Source organism: Orcinus orca, chromosome 5 (genome assembly GCF_937001465.1).
Source record: "Orcinus orca chromosome 5, mOrcOrc1.1, whole genome shotgun sequence".
NCBI lineage: Eukaryota > Metazoa > Chordata > Mammalia > Artiodactyla > Delphinidae > Orcinus > Orcinus orca.
Window position 1 is genome coordinate 144992395 of NC_064563.1, and position 19050 is coordinate 145011444.

Consider the following 19050-nt stretch of genomic DNA (forward strand, 5'->3'; position numbering starts at 1 on the left):
ACAGCCGGACTGACAGACAGAGGTTTGCGTTTCATCACCACCCGGAGAGAGAGCCCCCCCCCCCCAGGCTTGGTGCTGGAGGGCTGCGGCTGCACATTGGGAAAGGGGGCCGGGGAACACCCACTGGTCTCTGCTCAGGGCTCTGGGCGGGGAGACACCAGCCCTCTGACACCAACTGTGTGTCCAGCCATTCAGCTCAGCTCCGACACAACACCCACAATAAGCTCCAGAGCCCAGGGGTTAAGGGCAGTGCCCTCCACGAGCTGCCCTGTCTTCAGACGCCAGCCACGGGCTTCGGGCGCCACCCGCACTTCTAACCAGCTGGCTACAAATCTGGGGGTTCCCACAATTCCTGGGGGGTTCAATAATTTGCTAGAACAACTCACAGAAACACTGAAAGCATCACTCTGCTTAAGATTACAGTTTTAGGGCTTCCCTGGTGGTGCAGTGGTTGAGAGTCCGCCTGCCGATGCAGGGGACGCGGGTTCGTGCCCCGGTCCGGGAAGATCCCACGTGCCGCGGAGCGGCTGGGCCCGTGAGCCATGGCTGCTGAGCCTGCGCGTCCGGAGCCTGTGCTCCGCAACGGGAGAGGCCACAGCAGTGAGAGGCCCGCGTACCGCAAAAAAAAAAAAAAAAAAAAAAAAAAAATTACAGTTTTATTGTATAGGATACAAGTCAGGACCAGCCAAATGCAGGGACATGCAGGGTGAAGAGGAGTTCCGTGCCCACAGCCCTGGGAGTCAGGGTGCATCCCCCACCTGGCACATCAGTGTGTTGCCCACCAGGAAGCCCCCCAAGCTTCTGAGTCCCGAGTTTCATTGGGGTCTTACTCTGTCATTGGTCACAGGACAGCTTGCCTGCCCTCTCCCCTCCTGGAGGTCCGGGGGCGGGGCTGAGGTGTGGGCAGGGTCTTTCCGGGCTGGATGGCCCCTCCCCGGAAGCTATCCTAGGATCCACCCCGAGTCACATTAGCATAAGCTCAGGCGTGGCTGAAAGGGGCCCCTTATGAACAACAGCAGACGCTCCTCTCAGGAAATTCCAAGGGTTTCAGGAGTTCTGTGTCAGAAACTGGGATAAAGATGAGATATATTCTTTATTCTACCCCTTTGGTAGATAAGCACCCAACACGGGGAGCACGTAGGTTCTCTAGCAGCGAGAGAGAAGAGCTAAGATGCTGCGGGCCTGGGGAGACCGAGGCTGTAGAGATGTAGCGAAGTCTCTGGAGGTCACCCCAGTAAGACTGGCTGGTGGATCCCACTGAGGGCTGGCAGGGGGACGTATGGGGTCAGGAAGAGGCCCAGACATCTGACCCTGTCCTGGGCAAGATGTGGGGCAGGAGCAGACTCGGGGAGCCGGGGAGAATCAAGGGTTTCATGTGGGACGTGCTAAGTGTCAGGCCCTGCGAGACGTCCCGGGTGCCCAGAGGGATCAGCAAGTGGACACGCTTGTCGGGAGCTGAGAGGATGGTCTGGGGGTCAGTTCATTTGGGATCCTGTGGAGAGAGCCAGGCTGCACCGTGTGAGGGAAAAGCCAGCAGAGACAGCGTGGGAGACACCCCCAGCCTGCCCCAGGAGTGTGGGTGCTGCCCCGGGGGACATGGATGGGTCAGGACCGTCATCGGGGGCCTGGGGCTGGCAGCCTGGAGGCTTTGGAGGCCTAGACCAGCACAGCTGCCCTGAGCCGTGGGTGGAAGGTGAGGCCTGGAGGCTGATCCAGAGGACGGTTATTTCCAGATGCTTGGCCTGAGAGGGGACAGAAATGAGGCAGCCGAGGAGGGTGTGTGGTCAGGTGGGCGGGCTCTTCCTCTCGCCTCCCCTCCCCTCCTCTTGTTTTACTTCCTTCCATCCATCCAACCATCCTTCCTCTTCTTATTTCTCAGGACTGGACATATCAGTACATAAACACTGATGGGACCATCCCTGAGGTCCCTTTACGCAGGGCCTCGGGCCATCCCTGCATCTTGGCGGTTTTGGTAATCCTGCACAGTCCTGACCTGCGAGCTATTTAAGGAGTAAAGTCTGTAAGGCCCGGGGGCAGATTGTCTGTGAAGGGACAGAGCTGTCCCTTAGGCCTCCTGTAACCCAGGAGCGGGGCAGTGCCTTTTCCTGCAGCATTGAGAGGAAGGTTCTGGAGTTGACAAACTCTCTGCAGGGACTCTCTGCCGCCAGGAGCCTTGGGTGTCCCCTCAGCCTTGTTTCTGAGGATACTGACAGTCTGGGGACCTTTTCCAGTGTCACGGGGCAGTTGTGTGCTCACGGGCACCAGGTACCATCCTCAGCACTGCTGACACAGCAGTAAACAAAACAGAGCTGCCCCCGCCGCCCCCGAGAGCTTCCAGGAGCTTCCAGCGGCTCATGAGGGAAGGGCCGCTTCTGTCCTTAGGCCCCTGGCAGGGCCGCCTGATGAGTCCTTGACCTAATCCTCTGAGGACGCTCTGAGACCCAACACAGCAGCAAACAGGGAACCTCGGCCCCGACCGCTCTCACATCCTGTGCTTGGTACCCGCTCTTGTGGCTCCACTGAGCGGCCCCGGGCCCTCTCCAGCCCAGCGCCTCCCGGGGTGATTCCCCTCAGGGCATTCTGCTGACACTGGTTCAGGGATGCCATCCAGGGAAGGCCGAGGAGGAGAGGGTCAGTGGGCGAGGCAGCCAACGTGTCTTGTCTTGTCTGTGTGCAGGCACCCTAAAGGCAGTGTTCTTCATCTTCGCCTCCCTGTGCGCCTGGTATTCTGGGTACCTGCTGGCAGAGCTCATTCCAGATGTGCCCCTGTCCAGAGCTGCCTACAGCATCCGGAGCATCGGTGAGAGGCCTGTCCTCAAAGGTGGGTACCACAGTGGGGTCCAAGCAAGGACTCGCAACCCAGCTGCTGTGCTGAGACTGGGCCCTGACCTCAGCACTGCCCCTACTGGCCATTTATGTTGATGATCATGGCAAGGGGGAGGGGAGGGGGAGGGGGAGGGGAGGGGGAGGGGAGGGGGAGGGGAGGGGGACGGAGAGGGGAGGGGGAGGGGAGGGGGAGGGGAGGGAAGGGGGAGGAAGGGAAAAAAGCCTCTCTGATAGTTCCCATACTATTCCAAGGTAGGTACCCCTCCTCATGCCTCATGAGACCCCAAGGCAAACCATGATGTTAAAAAAACAAACTTTATGGGCAAGATGCGTTAAATAAAAATATGTGTTGGAATTAGGAATGAAGTAAATGATAAGATATCCACTAAAAATTACATTGGAAAACGTGTGGGACCCTAAATAGTCATATGCACCCTTTTTCACAATCTCATGGTAAATAGGTGTGCTAGTGTATTTTTAACACAGAAATAAACTCTACAAAATGAATTTGCACAAATATAAAGAACTGGGTAATGATTTTAAAAATTTGTTAAAAAAAACATTCCTTTTCAGATTTAATTACCTTTTGTGTCCAAGAAAAAAAAAAAAAGAACTCTCCAGAAATCGACTATGACTGGTGTTTTTATTTTAGATAAGGTTTTCACAGTGAATTTGCTTGTAATCAGATAGATTATTGCATATGGATTGTGGACGAGGCCCAGTGCGGCGGGGGAGACCCCCATGTGTGGAGGGCGTGGGAACTGCCCTCAAAGGGCTTGCCTTCTCATTTTCTCCATTTTTACACAAAAGGTGGACTTGGTCCTGGTTACAGGCTTGCGTCTAGGAGCTGCCTCTGACCCGGTGTTTCTAGAAGGGCTCGTTTACATGGTTTCCGATTCCCGCCAACGGGGGCCGGGGAGGAACTGTCACCCTCCCCCGTGACTAAAGCACAGCAAGTTTTGGGAACCCAAGGGTGGTAGTGAGAGCCGGCTGTGACACCGCATCCTGACACCTGCTGGCTCAGGACCTCCGCTCTGGGGGGACACATGACTGCTTGGGGGCTGGACTCAGAGTTTGGAGGGAGTCTTTGATTCATAGCCCAGTGCTCACATGAACGAGAGGTTCAAAGGGGACAGCATGGTGCATGGGACCAGGCTAGCTTTGCGGTCAGGCTTACTCCGTGCTGTCATGAGCAGTGTGGCCGGGGAGATGCTCCTCAGGGACATGTGCCCCTTATCCAGGCGCTGCCCCCCCCCCCGTGCCTGCCAGAGAGGCAGGAAGAGGGTGCTTTCCCCGCATTGGGACCAGGCTCCAGGATGAGCTCAGCTTCTGTAGGCTGCAGGGCTCTGGAGCCCCTCCGTTACCCCGGCCCTGCACATTGTCCTACGTTCCGCAGTCCCCCGGGCCACGTGCGGGGGACACATCCGCTCAGAATCGTAAGCAAAGGAAGGATCACGTTGAGATGTGAGATCAGTGTTGGGCTCTGAGCGAAATGAGCCTCGGATACCGAGGCTCTGAGCACTGAACCCCCGTGGCCAAGGCCCCCCCGAGTGAGACAACCCACTCCCACCTCCTTGGGCTGGCCCCCCTTTATCCAGGTTTAGCTTTCTCCACTTCCTTATCTTTTCTCTTAAAAAGGCCCATTTCTTGACTCAGCTGTGGAGGCCCTTGATCTTGGCTTCAGATTTCCGTGAAGTTAACTCTTACCCTGCAAGCCCAGCTCTCCTGGGTTCACACCGTCTGTCCATAGGTTGGATGTTGCCTCCTTTCCGTTTCCACGCGATTTCGCACTCATGGGCAAGTCCCACTGGCTCGCGCTCATTTCTAGACATGGCCCAACTCTTCCTGGTCAGGATCCTTGGGAGCTGCTGGAATCTGCATGGGCACCAGCTCTCCCTGCTCTGGCCTCCCTGCCTCTCCCTATTCCTCGTGTTTCATTGGGGGTGATTAGGCCTCACATTCAGTCCCTCGACTTTGTGGAAGGTTCTGTGCTCGCCGCCGGGAAAGGACAGACGCACAGTCTCCCTCCCCCGGCAGGGCTCAGCTTCCCAAGTCTCCCCTCCTCGGACTGCCTCTCCCCCTTTTCTCCGCATTGGGCTGCCCCCCGCAGGCCTACAAGCCCTGCACTTGCCCAGCTTCAAGACCCAAGAAAGTGCCCAGGGTCAGCAACACAGGCATCATTGGTCTAACGGATGGGGGAGCTTACACGTCTGGAACAAGGTCCTGCAGCCACACCCCACCGTGATGGGCAGGACCTGGCCGCAGACTTTGCTTCTCGGGGCAGGGGGGGGGTTGGTAGTTACGGGGGAATTGGCCTCAGGTTGGCTCATCGGTTACCAGGGAAACCAGCAGAGGACCAGGCCCCTCACCGCCCCCTTGATAAGCACAGTCACTAGCTGAGCCCGGGGCAAGCACGTAGGAAGGTCAGTCATGTGAGTGGGGTGTCGGTGCAGCAGGCCCTGGTCAAGCAGAGGAGGGACAGAGAGCAAGAGGACAGCCACGTCGAGTGGTCTGGCCACACTCCCCGATTCTCACCTCTGTACCGGGGTGGAGGTAACCTGCCTGCCACGCCATCACTGCCACGGCCCAAGCTGCCCTCATTTTGTTGATTTCTCCCTTTGTCCCCACTTCCCTCTCTGACTTCTCTCCCAGCGCTCAGAGGCATCTAATGACACCTTTCTGCTTGAACACCTAATTGCAGACCAGGCTGTCCTGTCTTACCAGCCTGCATTCCGGTGCTCTTACAGACCTGGCTCTTGGTGTCACTCAGCGCCATGCCCAAAGCCCCGTTGTGCTGTGGGCGTTCCTCCTCCGAAGCTGTTCACAGCTGCATCACGCCGGGGCACGAATCCTCGCCTTTTCCTCCTCTTTCCCTCGTGGGGACTTGGAGACGGCTCCGCATTGCCTCTAGCCTATCACCACACAGAGGCTGTGCGGGGAGCACCCTCGCAGCGCTCTCTGTGGACCTGGCTGAAATTTTCTTCGGGATTTACATGCGCAGGAGTGGAGGCATAGCGTGCGTGTCAGCTTCAGGTGACTCAGTCGAGCCCGACGCCTTTCCAGAATGGGCCTGCCTGCCAGGCCCCCGTCTCGCACCATCCTCACCAACACTCGCGTGTCCCAGCTTTCTGAGTTTGCCAGTTGGACAGGCATAACGTAGCAGCTCACTGCTGTGACGAGCATTTCTCAGGTTTCCCGTGAGTTTTGGAACACCAAGCCGGGCTGTGACTACTACAATCACCCCCCACATTCATGGGGGATTGATTCCAGGACCCCCGCAGATACGAAAATGCACAGATGCTCAAACGCCTTATATAAAGCGGTGCAATATTTGCACATAACCTACCCACATCCTCCCATATACTTAATTTTTTTCTCTTCTTTTTTTCTTCCAATTTTATTGAGATATAATTGACATACAGCGCTGTATAAGTTTAAGGCACACAGCATCATGATTTGACTTACACACATCAGGAAATGATTATCGCAAGTTTAGTGAATATCTGTCATCTCATATCGATAGAAAACTAAAGAAATAGAAAAAAAAATTTGTGAGAAGAATTCTGAGGATTTACCCTCTTGACAAACCCTCCTACACACTTTAAGTCATCTCTAGATTACATACAATACCTAAGACAATGTAAATGCTATATAAATCGTTGCCTACAGGATGCAAATTCAAATTCTGCTTTTTGGATCTTTCTGGATTTTTTTTGGAATCTTTTCAGTCTCTGGTTGGTTGAATCCAAGATGCGACCCCTCGGAAAGGAGGGAGGGCCAACCGTGTTTCTTTCTGACGGGCAGGAGGACGGACAAGGGACAGCTGAGGGGAAGAACCCAAACTCCCTGGAACCTCCGTATGGCTTGATCCCGTTCCCTCTGTCTCCTCCCACCACGCTTCCCCACCCCACCCCAGTTTGGAACCTGCTGCCCTGCCTTAGGCCCCTGTCCTGGAGGTGCACTTAGAGATCGTACTCAGGGCTCACAAGGCTTGTTGGTCCCGGTGCCAATGAAAGAAGGGCAAGTAGTGAATGCCTGCAAGTTCAGCTTCACAGCTTATTTCTAGGCGAAATAAACTTTATCTTGATATATGTGTGTGTGTGTATCACTGAATCACTTTGCTGTACACCTGAAATAAACGTTACCTAGAAACCGTATATCCGGGACTTCCCTGGTGGTGCAGTGGTTAAGAATCTGCCTGCCGACGCAGGGGACACGGGTTCGAGCCCTGGTCCGGGAAGAACCCACATGCTGCGGAGCAACTAAGCTTGTGCGCCACAACTACTGAGCCTGCGCTCTAGAGCCTGTGCTCTGCAACAAGAGAAGCCACCGCAGAGAGAAGGCCACCCACCGAAACGAAGAGCGGCCCCTGCTTGCCGCAGCTAGTGAAAGCCCACGTGCAGCAACAAAGACGCAGCACAGCCAAAAATAAATAAATTAATTAAATAAATGTATAAAAATAGAAGCCATATATCTGTACATAAATGTGTATATATATATATATATATATATATATAAAACTGAATCACTTTGCTGTACACCTGAAACTCACACAACATTTTTTTTTCTTTTTTTCTTTTTTTTTTTGTGGTACGCGGGCCTCTCACTGTTGTGGCCTCTCCCGCTGCGGAGCACAGGCTCCGGACGCGCAGGCTCAGCAGCCATGGCCCACGGGCCCAGCCACTCCACAGTATGTGGGATCTTCCCGGACCGGGACACGAACCTGCGTCCCCTGCATGGGCAGGCGGACTCTCAACCACTGCGCCACCAGGGAAGCCTCACACAACATTTTCAATCAGCTATCAACTATACTTCAATAAAAAAGAAACCATTCACTTGCTATTTTTACAATATAGCAATATATTTTAATATTATTTACATTATATTAAATATATAAAGCTCTTATTTGATACGTTTGCAGGCACAGCCCTTAGCTAAATCATAAAAATGCAGATTGTTTTCTAAAGCTTCCCAACATTTTTGTGAAGAAGCGCTCTTTCCCCTTTTGGTCCTCTCCTTTCCTGTTACTCAGAGGTTTAATTTCTCACCCAAGTTTAACTTCTCTCTGCTCTCTGAGCTGCGTCGTGTACTTACTGATCAGACCATGTGGCTGGCACAGGAGAGAGTCAGCACACAGGGTTAGTGGCTGGGAAGATGGATAGTTACACCTGTGTAGTCGTTCTTAACTGTTCAGCCTCAAAAGCAGTGTGGGTGACGCTTAGCCGTGGCTCCGGAAGATACGCTGTCTCTTTCACCCCATGGGAATCTTTCTCCCACTCATTGGCAATGTTATCAGACCCTGTTTGCTTCTGTTTTTTCAGCTGGCTTAAAAATAAAGTAAAATACCCTTTCTGGTTTCCCTCCCTACCTCCCATACGAATCTGCTATCATCCTGTCTCCAAACTACCGTGACCCGTGGGGGTCAGGTGGTGCGCGGCGTCCTCGTGACCTTATCTTTTAAGCTCTCCTGGGACTGGGGCTGTGTTAGACCATCCACCTCTGTGGGTCACAGCACACCTGTCTGCACGCCCAGCGCTCGGTGAGGATGGAGGTCAAAAGGATCATGTAGTCAGGGTACCCCGACAGCATCGTGATGACGGCATAGGGCCTGGAAATATTGTCCTTCTCCAAGAGCAGGGAGCTGGTTCAGTGAATCTTGAAGGAGTCCTGCCAAGAACAGCAGGGGCCAGTGAGCAAGTCTGTGTGTGCTTGTTAGGGAAGGCTCGCCTACATTAAGCGAAATGCAGGTGGCAGGCAGAATGAGTGTGGATCTCACTTTAAGAGGGTTCTCTCCAGACTGAGTACAGAGCTTCCTCCACTTATGATGGGGTTGCATCCCAATACGCCTATAATGAGTTGAAAATATCATAAGTTCAAAATGCATTTAACACACCCAACATACTGAACATCCTTGCTTAGCCTAGCCTACCTTAACCATACTCTGAACACGTACACTAGCCTACGGTTGGGCCACCTCATCTATCACAAAGCCTATTTTCTAATTGTGTTGACTATATCCTGTAATTTACTGAATACTGTACTGAAAATGAAAAACAAAAGGGCTGTCTGGGTCCAGCATGGTTGTCAGGGTATCGGTTGTTCACCCTCCTGGTCCTGTAGCTGACGGGGAGCTGCAGCTCTCACTGCCCAGCATCACAAAGACATTGGACCACACATCACTAGCTTGGGAAAGGATAAAAATTCACAATTCGAAGCACGTTTTTTGCTGAAAGCATGTCCCTTGTGCACCATCATAAAGTAGAACCATTGTAAATCAAGGACCATCTGTATACATACTCAGGACATCTACAGACTCAGGAAACAGGGCACACCTAACTTTTAAGCAGTATGTTAGTTACATTTTCAAGTACCATGCTCAGTGTGTTTTTAGGTAAATTACTTCTAAATTCAAAGTAATGAGCATTATCATTAAATTTTTAAAAAACTGAAATAAATACACTTCAGTGTTCAAAACCAGGAAAGATTGAGCAAATACCGTATTTTTGGCACATTTTCATGTTAATGGTCGGGCCCCTTGCTTTGAATTTAGGTAACTGGAGATTAAGAAAAAACGTATTGAGTATATTATATGAAAATGTAAGTGAGGTAACATACTATTTGTATATGTCTAATCCATGTTTTCCAACATTGCAGATGCCCTCTGCGGGCATAGAAAAGTCTGGAAGGAAATATACCAAAAGGTAAAACAGTGAGGATTCTGTAGGGTGAATATACGTAGGATTTTTTCCTTCCTTTTGCCTGTCTATTACTTTCAATGTTTTTCTTCAGAAACTAGATAAGAAAAGATAAAATCCCAAGGTCCTTCGATATTTAAAAAATTAGAATCCACAGGAGGAAAAATTGGTAAAAGTAGACCAGAGCTGCAGTAGCACATGTGCAGAAAGCCCTGACTCAACGTCCCTCTTCCCTTTTGCAGGAGGGAGCAGGGTTCAGTGTCTCTGAGTTTTCTGCCAAAGTAGCTGCAGATTTCTGCCCCACGAGGGACCAGATGTCCATATTCATTCGTTACTGAACTAAGCTTGGGTCTGCTCACCCACTTGCAGTAAAGCCAGTCTACTGACACCTGGTTGTGGTGAAGGAAAGTGCAGCGTTTATTGCAGATGCCAAGCGAGGAGTCCAGGCAGCTAGTGCTCAAAAGACCAGAACATCCTGATGGGTTTCAGGGAAGCATTTTTAAAGGCAAGGTGAGGGAGAGAGTCTTGGAGTACGTGATCAGCTTGGGCAGAGTTCTCTGATTGGTTGATGCTGAGGTAAGGGGCAGGGTCACATTTTACCAATCCCCAGGCAGCAGTAGTTCTGGAGGCTACGTGCTCATGGTCATCGAGTAGTTAACTTCTTCCACTTGGTGATGGTTTTAGCACCTGAAAAACAACTCAGGAATATTTTTCAGATACTGTTATCCATGTCCTTCAGGGAGGAACTAAAGATTCTGTGATTGCCATATGGCTGATTTACTATTTAAATTGTTACCAGTTCTACTGACCCAACTGCTATTTTGGTCACTACATGTTCACATCCTTTCAATCATTAATTCTTTTTAAATTTTTTAAATTTTTTTTAAATGAAGTATAGTTTATTTACAATGTTGTGTCAGTTTCTGCTGTACAGCGCAGTGATTCAGTTATATATATATTCTTTTTCAGATTCTTTTCCATTATAGCTTATTATAAGATATTGAATGTATTTCCCCGTGCTATACAGTAAATCCTTCTTGTTTATTTTATATATAGTAGAATGTATATGTTAATCCCAAACTCTAATTTACCCACACACACCCCACCCACCCACCATAGGGTAGCTTTATTTTTTTCTCTTTTTTTAAACATCTTTATTGGAGTATAATTGCTTTACAATGGTGTGTTAGTTTCTGCTTTATAACAAAGTGAATCAGCCATACATATACATATATCCCCATATCTCCTCCCTCTTTCATCTCGCACCCTCCCTATCCCACCCCTCTAGGTGGTCACAAAGCACTGAGTTGATCTCCCTGTGCTATGTGGCTGCTTCCCACTAGCTATCTATTTTACATTTGGTAGTGTATATATGTCCATGGCACTCTCTCACTTCGTCCCAGCTTACCCTCCCCCCTCCCCGTGTCCTCAAATCCATTCTCTACATCTGCATCTTTATTCCTGTCCTGCCCCTAGGTTCTTCAGAACCATTTATTTTTTTAGATTCCATATATATGTATTAGCATATGGTATTTGTTTTTCTCTTTCTGACTTACTTCACTCTGTATGACAGACTCTAAGTCCATCCACCTCACTACAAATAACTCAGTTTTATTTCTTTTATGGATGAGTAATATTCCATTGTATATATGTGTGACATCTTCTTTATCCAGTCATCTATCAATGGACACTTAGGTTGATTCCATATCCTGGCTATTTTAAATAGAGCTGCAATGAACATTGTGGTACATGACTCTTTTTGAATTATGGTTTTCTCAGGGTATATGCCCAGTAGTGGGATTGCTGGGTCATATGGTACTTCTATTTTTAGTTTTTTAAGGAACCTCCATACTGTTCTCCATAATGGCTGTATCAATTTACATTCCCACCAACAGTGCAAGAGGGTTCCCTTTTCTCCACACCCTCTCCAGCATTTATTTTTTGTAGATTTTTTGATGATGGCCATTCTGACGGGTGTGAGGTGATACCTCATTGTAGTACTGATTTGCATTTCTCCAATGATTAGTGATGTTGAGCATCCTTTCATGTGTTTGTTGGCAATCTCTATATCTTCTTTGGAGAAATGTCTATTTAGGTCTTCTGCCAATTTTTGGATTGGGTTGTTTGTTTTTTTGATATTGAGCTGCATGAGCTGCTTGTAAATTTTGGAGATTAATCCTTTGTCAGTTGCTTCATTTGCAAATATTATCTCCCATTCTGAGGGTTGTCTTTTTGTCTTATTTATGGTTTCCTTTGCTGTGCAAAAGCTTTTAAGTTTCATTAGGTCCCACTTGTTTATTTTTGTTTTTATTTCCATTTCTCTAGGAGGTGGGTCCAAAAGGATCTTGCACTGACGTATGTCATAACTGTTCTGCCTATGTTTTCCTCTAAGAGTTCGATAGTGTCTGGCTTTACATTTAGGTCTTTAATGCATTTTGAGTTTATTTTTGTGTATGGTGTTAGGGAATGTTCTAATTTCATTCTTTTACATGTAGCTGTCCAGTTTTCCCAGCACCACTTACTGAAGAATCAGTCTTTTCTGCATTATATATTCTTGGCTCCTTTATCAAAAATAAGGTGACCATATGTGCATGGGTTTATCTCTGGGCTTTCTATCCTGTTCCATTGATCTATATTTCTATTTCTGTGCCAGTACCATACTGTCTTGATTACTGTAGCTTTGTAGTATAGTCTGAAGTCAGGGAGTCTGATTCCTCCAGCTCCGTTTCTTTCCCTCAAGACTGCTTTTGTTATATGGGGTCTTTGGTGTCTCCATACAAATTTTAAGATTTTTTTGTTCTAGTTCTGTAAAAAATGCCACTCGTAATTTGATAGGGATTGCATTGAATCTGTAGATTGTTTTGGGTAGTAGAGCCATTTTCACAATGTTGATTCTTCCAATCCAAGGACATGGTGTATCTTAACACCTGTTTGTATCATCTTTAATTTCTTTCATCAGTGTCTTACAATTTTCTGCATACAGGTCTTTTGCCTCCTTAGGTAGGTTTATTCCTAGGTATTTTATTCTTTTTGTTGCAGAGGTAAATGAGAGTGTTTCCTTAATTTCACTTTCAGATTTTTCATCATTAATGTATAGGAATGCAAGAGATTTCTGTGCATTAGTTTTGTATCCTGCTGCTTTATCAAATTCATTGATTAGCTCTAGTAGTTTTCTGGTAGGATCTTTAGGATTCTCTATGTATAGTACCATGTCATCTGCAAACAGTGACAGCTTTACTTCTTCTTTTCCAATTTGGATTCCTTTTACTTATTTTTCTTCTCTGATTGCTGTGACTAAAACTTCCAAAACTATGTTGAATAATAGTGGTGAGAGTGGGTAACCTTGTCTTTTCCCTGATCTTAGAGGAAATGGTTTCAGTTTTTCACCACTGAGAACAATGTTGGCTATGGGTTTGTCATATATGGTTTTTATTATGTTGTGGTAAGTTCCTGCTATGCCTACTTTCTGGAGGGATTTTTTTTTTTTTATCATAAATGGGTGTTGAATTTTGTCAAAAGCTTTTTCTGCATCTATTGAGATTATCATATGTTTTTTATCCTTCAGTTCGTTAATATGGTTTATCACATTGATTGATTTGCGTATATTGAAGAATCCTTGCATTCCTGGGATAAAACCCACTTGATCATAGTGTATGATCCTTTTAATGTGCTGTTGGGTTCTGTTTGCTAGTATTTTGTTGAGGATTTTTGCATCTATGTTCATCAGTGATATTGGCCTGTAGTTTTCTTTATTGGTGACATCTTTGTCTGGTTTCGGTATCGGGGTGATTATGGCCTCGTGGAATGAGTTTGGGAGTGTTCCTGCCTCTGCTATATTTTGGAAGAGTTTGAGAAGGATAGGTGTGAGCTCTTCTCTAAATGTTTGATAGAATTCGCCTGTAAAGCCATCTGGTCCTGGGCTTTTGTTTGTTGGAAGATTTTTAATCACAGTCTCAATTTCAGTGCTTGTGATTGGTCTGTTTATATTTTCTATTGCTTCCTTGTTCAGCCTCGGAAGGTTGTGCTTTTCTAAGGATTTGTCCATTTCTTCCAGGTTGTCCATTTTATTGGCATAGAGTTGCTTGTAGTAATCTCTCATGATCGTTTGTATTTGTGCAGTGTCACTTGTTACTGCTCCTTTTTCATTTCTAATTCTATTTATCTGAGTCATCTCCCTTTTTTTCTTGATGAGTCTGGCTAATGGTTTATCAATTTTGCTTATCTTCTCAAAGAACCACCTTTTAGTTTTATTGGTCTTTGCTATTGTTTTCTTCATTTATTTTTCATTTATTTCTGATCTGATCTTTATGGTTTCTTTCTTTCTGCTAACTTTTGGGGTTTTTTGTTCTTCTTTCTCTAATTGCTTTGGGTGTAATGTTAGGATTTTTAGTTGAGATGTTTTTTGAAGTAGGATTGTATTGCTCTAAACTTCCCTCTTAGAACAGCTTCTGCTCCATCCCATAGGTTTTGGGTCATCGTGTTCTCATTGTCATTTGTTTCTAGGTATTTTTTGCTTTCCTCTTTGATTTCTTCAGTGATCTCTTGGTTATTTAGTAGTATATTGCTTAGTCTCCATGTGTTTGTATTTTTTGCAGATTTTTTTCCTGTAATTGATATCCAGTCTCATAGCGTTGTTGTTGGAGAAGATACTTGATACGATTTCAGTTTTCTTAAATTTACCAAGGCTTGATTTGTGACCCAAGATATGCTCTATCCTGGAGAATGTTCCATGAGCACTTGAGAAGAAAGTGTTTTCTGTTGTTTTTGGATGGAATGTCCTATAAATATCAATTAAGTCCATCTTGTTTAATGTATCATTTAAAGCTTGTGTTTCCTTATTTATTTTCATTTTCGATGATCTGTCCATTGGTGAAAGTGGGGTGTTAAAGTCCCCTACTATGTTTGTGTTACTGTTGATTTCCCCTTTTATGGCTATTAGCATTTGCCTTATGTATTGAGGTGCTCCTTTGTTGGGTGCATAAATATTTACAATTGTTATATCTTCTTCTTGGACTGATCCCTCAACCATTATGTAGTGTCCTTCTTTGTCTCTTGTAATAGTCTTTATTTTAAAGTCTATTTTGTCTGATATGAGAATTGCTACTCCAGCTTTCTTTTGATTTCCATTTGCATGGAATATCTTTTTCCATCCCCTCACTTTCAGCCTGTATGTGTCCCTAGGCCTGAAGTGGGTCTCTTGTAGACAGCATATATATGGGTCTTGTTTTTGTATCCATTCAGCCAGTCTGTGTCTTTTGGTTGGAGCATTTAATCCATTTACATTTAAGGTAGTTATCGATATGTATGTTCCTATTACCATTTTCTTAATTTTGGGGGGTTTGTTATTGGAGGTCTTTTCCTTCTCTTGTGTTTCCTGCCTAGAGAAGTTCCTTTAACATTTGTTGTAAAGCTGGTTTGGTGGTGCTGAATTCTCTTAGCTTTTGCTTGTCTGTAAAGGTTTTAATGTCTCTGTTGAATCTGAATGAGATCCTTGCTGGGTAGAGTAATCTTGGTTGTAGGTTCTGCCTTTTCATCACTTTAAATATGTCCTGTGACTCGCTTCTGGCTTGCAGAGTTTCTGCTGAAAGATCAGCTGTTAACCTTATGGTTAACCTTATGATTCCCTTGTATGTTATTTGTTGTTTTTCCCTTGTTGCTTTTAATATTTTTTCTTTGTATTTAATTTTTGATAGTTTGATTAATATGTCTTGGCGTGTTTCTCCTTGGATTTTTCCTGTATGGGACTCTCTGCACTTCCTGGACTTGTCAATCATTAATTCTTGAACCAGGCTTTTGTGGCTCAGGGTAGCCCTAGGAGACTACAGCTTTTCTACAAACAAGAGGCAGGCAGAGGACTCTGTGGTGGCAGTGGGGCATCTCTCTCAGGAAGGCCCCACAGGGTCCTGCTCGGTTACACTTTCGTTCAACAACACTGATGGAGCAGCTGCTTGCGCTGCACACAGAATTGGTGCTGGAGTTATAAAGTGAAAATAAATAGACAACATCCCTGTCCTTATGGAGAAGCTTTTAAAAAGGAAATTGCAGGATATTAGGCAGTGATGAGGGCTAAGCAAAAGAAAATAAATCAGGGCAAGCTGGGCAGCGCAGGGTGGATTGGGGCTTTGTTTAGTGATGGGGATGAGGTAGGTAAAGGGGAGGAAGATGTGAAGGGCTGAGTAAGCATGATGTTGGGGTGCACAGGCCCCTGAACTCTGTGACCTCCTGGGCACCTGGGTGCGCAGCTGCATCCCTGTGTTCACCAAGCAGTTCAGTCCTGGTCCAGCTCAACCCCCAGAGCACTCGGCCATCACAGCACTGCCTGTGTCCTGGTTTCCCCCAACAGGGCCTTCCAGCCACTCTGCTGGCTGTGCTTCTAGCCAGATGTGCTAAAACAGAGGAGACGCAGCGATCCGTAAAACAGCACGTCCCCAGTCAAGCTGGGGGAGTGAGAGCACTTTCTGTTTTTTTTTTTTTTCTGGAGACTCGGGATTTAAATTGAACCCAGCACAGGACAGTGCGTTCTGTGGGTGACAGTGGACAGCCACACCTGTGAAAGGGGAGAGACGTGAGTGGTAGTGATGGCAACGAGGCACCCAGCAGTGGGAGATACAGAGGGTACCCAGCGCCAGCTGACCTCAGTCCTCCCCAAGTGCTGACCCCTGTCACTGGGCATGACATCTCCAGGGCCTGCCAGCACTGACATAGCAGCCCAGGCAGAAAAGCTCAGCATCTCAAGCTCGAGGGAAAGGAGAGGGGTCAGCCATGGCTACAGTGGTGGTCAAGTGTGTGTGTGTGTTTCAGGAGTGTAAATGCAGAAGCTGGATAGATGCTCCATAGGCTACTTCTTGATTCACCAGCACTCTTTGACCCAACTAATCTTTCTTTAATTGGAATACAAAAGGCTATGCCTTGCAATCCCAGAATGGCAGTCATGACGATCAAGAGTGATTCCCAACCCTTCTGAAATTGTTCTGCCTACTCAACATCCCCTCCCTTTGGCATATTTGCTATTTGAAGACAAAAGCAGGTTAAATTAATTTTGTGTCTTCCCAGTTTTCCCCCACTGCTACTGGGACTTGCTAGTGTGAAGTCTTGGGACAGAACAGCTGCCGTTCACAGTCAAGCAGTGGGTTCACCTGATCAATACTGCATGATGCTAACTGTTATATTCCTTTTTGTTACAGCCCCAGCCCCGAAAAGGCAAAAATGTGACCACTGGACCCCGTGTCCCCCAAACACCTACGCCTACCGGTTGCTCAGTGGGGGTGGCAGGGACAAGTATGCCAAGATCTGCTTTGAGGATGAGGTGTAAGTACTACAGCAGGAAAAGAAAACCTAGCTCTCCCACTTGGTTCTTCCCCTGCTCTGAGGCTGACCAAGCAGCAAGTCTGCCCCAGGAGAGAAACGCATCTTCTTGACCTCAGGCAGAGGCTGGGGGGCATCTGAGGGGAAATGAGAATGCATGCTGTGCCGAGGGTGGGGAGGTGGGACCCGTAGATTGCTTTTATGTGTCCCATGTTGAACTTTCATTTGACAGCAGTTAGCAAAAGCCTCAGTACATATTTTGTACTCTAGCCCTTCAAAGTCAGGGAAACATCAAAACTCAGCGGATACGGCTGTCCTTGCATTTGGGTTTTGATCCTCACCCTCATGGGTTAAAGCCAGTGTCGTCTCTCCCTGCAGCCCCTACCCCCCACGTAGCTCGGTTCAGCTTCTGTGCCACTGCCTTACCCTTGACAGCCCGATAAACCCTGGCACTTGGAAGTGTCCTAGCCCAGTATATTCCATGGCTAGGGCTGCCATAACAAAGTACACAGACAGGGCAGTTTAAACAACAGACATTCATTCTCTCTCAGTTCTGGAGGCCAGACGTCAAGATCAAGGTGTGGGCAGGGCTGGTTCCTTCTGAGGCTGCAAGGGAGAGTCTGTCCCATTCTCCCTCCTTGGCTTGTGATGCCGACTTTGCCCTGTGTCTTCGCCATCCCTCTGTGTGTGTGTCTCGATCCAATTTTCCCCTTTTAAAAGGGACACCAGTCATTTTGGGTTAGGGTCACCCTAAAGACCTCATTTTAACTCAGTCATCTCTTTAAAGGTCTATATCCAAATAAGGTCACATTCTGAGGTTCTAGGGGTTAGGACTTCACCATTTGAACTTTGAGGGAACACAGTGCAACCCACAACACCAAGCTTAAGGATGGTTTGGGCAATTAAGTAATTATTACAAATGAGAGAAAATGTGGTCTGTTCCTAACCCTGAGTAGGAAGTCATTCCCAATTATCCCACCATTTCCCCCAAACCAGGCACCCTTTCCCTTTTTTTGTTGGTTAGCTGTTGCCCACAGCGCTCGGCACTTGCTGCATTTCCACCCCTCCACTCTCAGTCCCTTGGTCTCTGCACGTACCTTGTTCTCCCAAGGAGCGGGCAGTGCATTCAGAGAGGGGGTCGGATTCAGCTTCGTACACCTTACACAGTCCTGGCATATCCCCTCATTCAATATTTGGGAGTTGGGTAGAAATAGCCCCTTCGCTCTGCAGGCCCATCGTGTCTCTAAGGTCCCCTTTGCTCTGCCGGACAGTTTGTTGATAAACATTCATCCACCGATGAACTCCAGAGGGTGAGGCACTCAGCAAAGGGACCGTGTCGTGGAACACGTGGCTCCTGCCCAAGAAGCTGACGTCACAGTGCAGGGTTCTCTGCCTCAACCCCATGGACACCCTGCATGGTAGGGGCTGCCCTGAGCATTTCAGGGTTAGCAGCACCCCTGGCCTCCACCCACTAGATGCCAGAGAATACCCGTCCTCCCCACCAGCTGTGACAACCACACACGTCCCAGACATTGTCACATGTCCCCTAGGTGGCAAAATCCTACCCCCCACCCCATTAAGAACCAGTGGTATAGTTGGAGAGAACAAACAGAGTTTGCAAATGTCCATGGTAAATGCTGTATGGTAATTGTGTGTGTGTGTGTGTGTGTGTGTGTGTGTGTGTGTGTGTGTGTGTGTGTGTAATTTCAGAGGTGATGCCCTGATGAATGGGATTGTCATTGAGGTAGATTGAAAACTGAGCAGGAACCCTTGGCAAGGAAGAGGCGGGAAGACCTGGGAAGGGTGGGGACAGTGGGAGGGGGTCACTCATCCAGAATCACATCGCCAGAAGGGGATTATTCAAGCTCAGATCCCAGAGCCCAGGATTTGCCCTGCTCCACAGTGCCTGACACCTTCTCCTGACCATGCATAGGAGCTACTGCATCTTACCTGGTACAAACCAACTCACGTATACTTTAACTTCATAGAACTCTGTCTGAGGTAGGTACCATTATTATTCCCATGATACAGACAAGGCAACTGAGTCACAGAGAGGTTCAGTCACTTGCCCCTCATCACACAGCTGTTAGTGACAGAGCCAGGATTCCACCCGGGCAAACGTAGGGTCTGCTGCGTGGACCAACTCGAATCCAATAGTCTAAAGGAACAGCTAACCCTCTCTATGAATGTGTAGAACCAAAGGTAGCTTGCCTGCTTCAAACAG

At 47.6% G+C, this 19050-nt stretch overlaps 1 protein-coding gene across 4 annotated transcripts in view; it reads left to right on the plus strand.

The window, feature by feature from the left end:
- The window catches only part of FAM3B (FAM3 metabolism regulating signaling molecule B), a 55071-nt gene that overhangs the window by 22675 nt on the left and 13346 nt on the right, over positions 1-19050 (plus strand). For 3 of the 4 annotated variants that reach the window (XM_033418339.2, XM_033418338.2, XM_033418340.2), the window contains exons 2-3: positions 2678-2821; positions 16706-16829. In XM_033418339.2, coding sequence (XP_033274230.1) covers positions 2678-2821; positions 16706-16829 — 268 coding nt within the window. The remainder of the gene's footprint in view (positions 1-2677; positions 2822-16705; positions 16830-19050) is intronic. The other variant, XM_049709723.1, reaches the window with a different exon arrangement.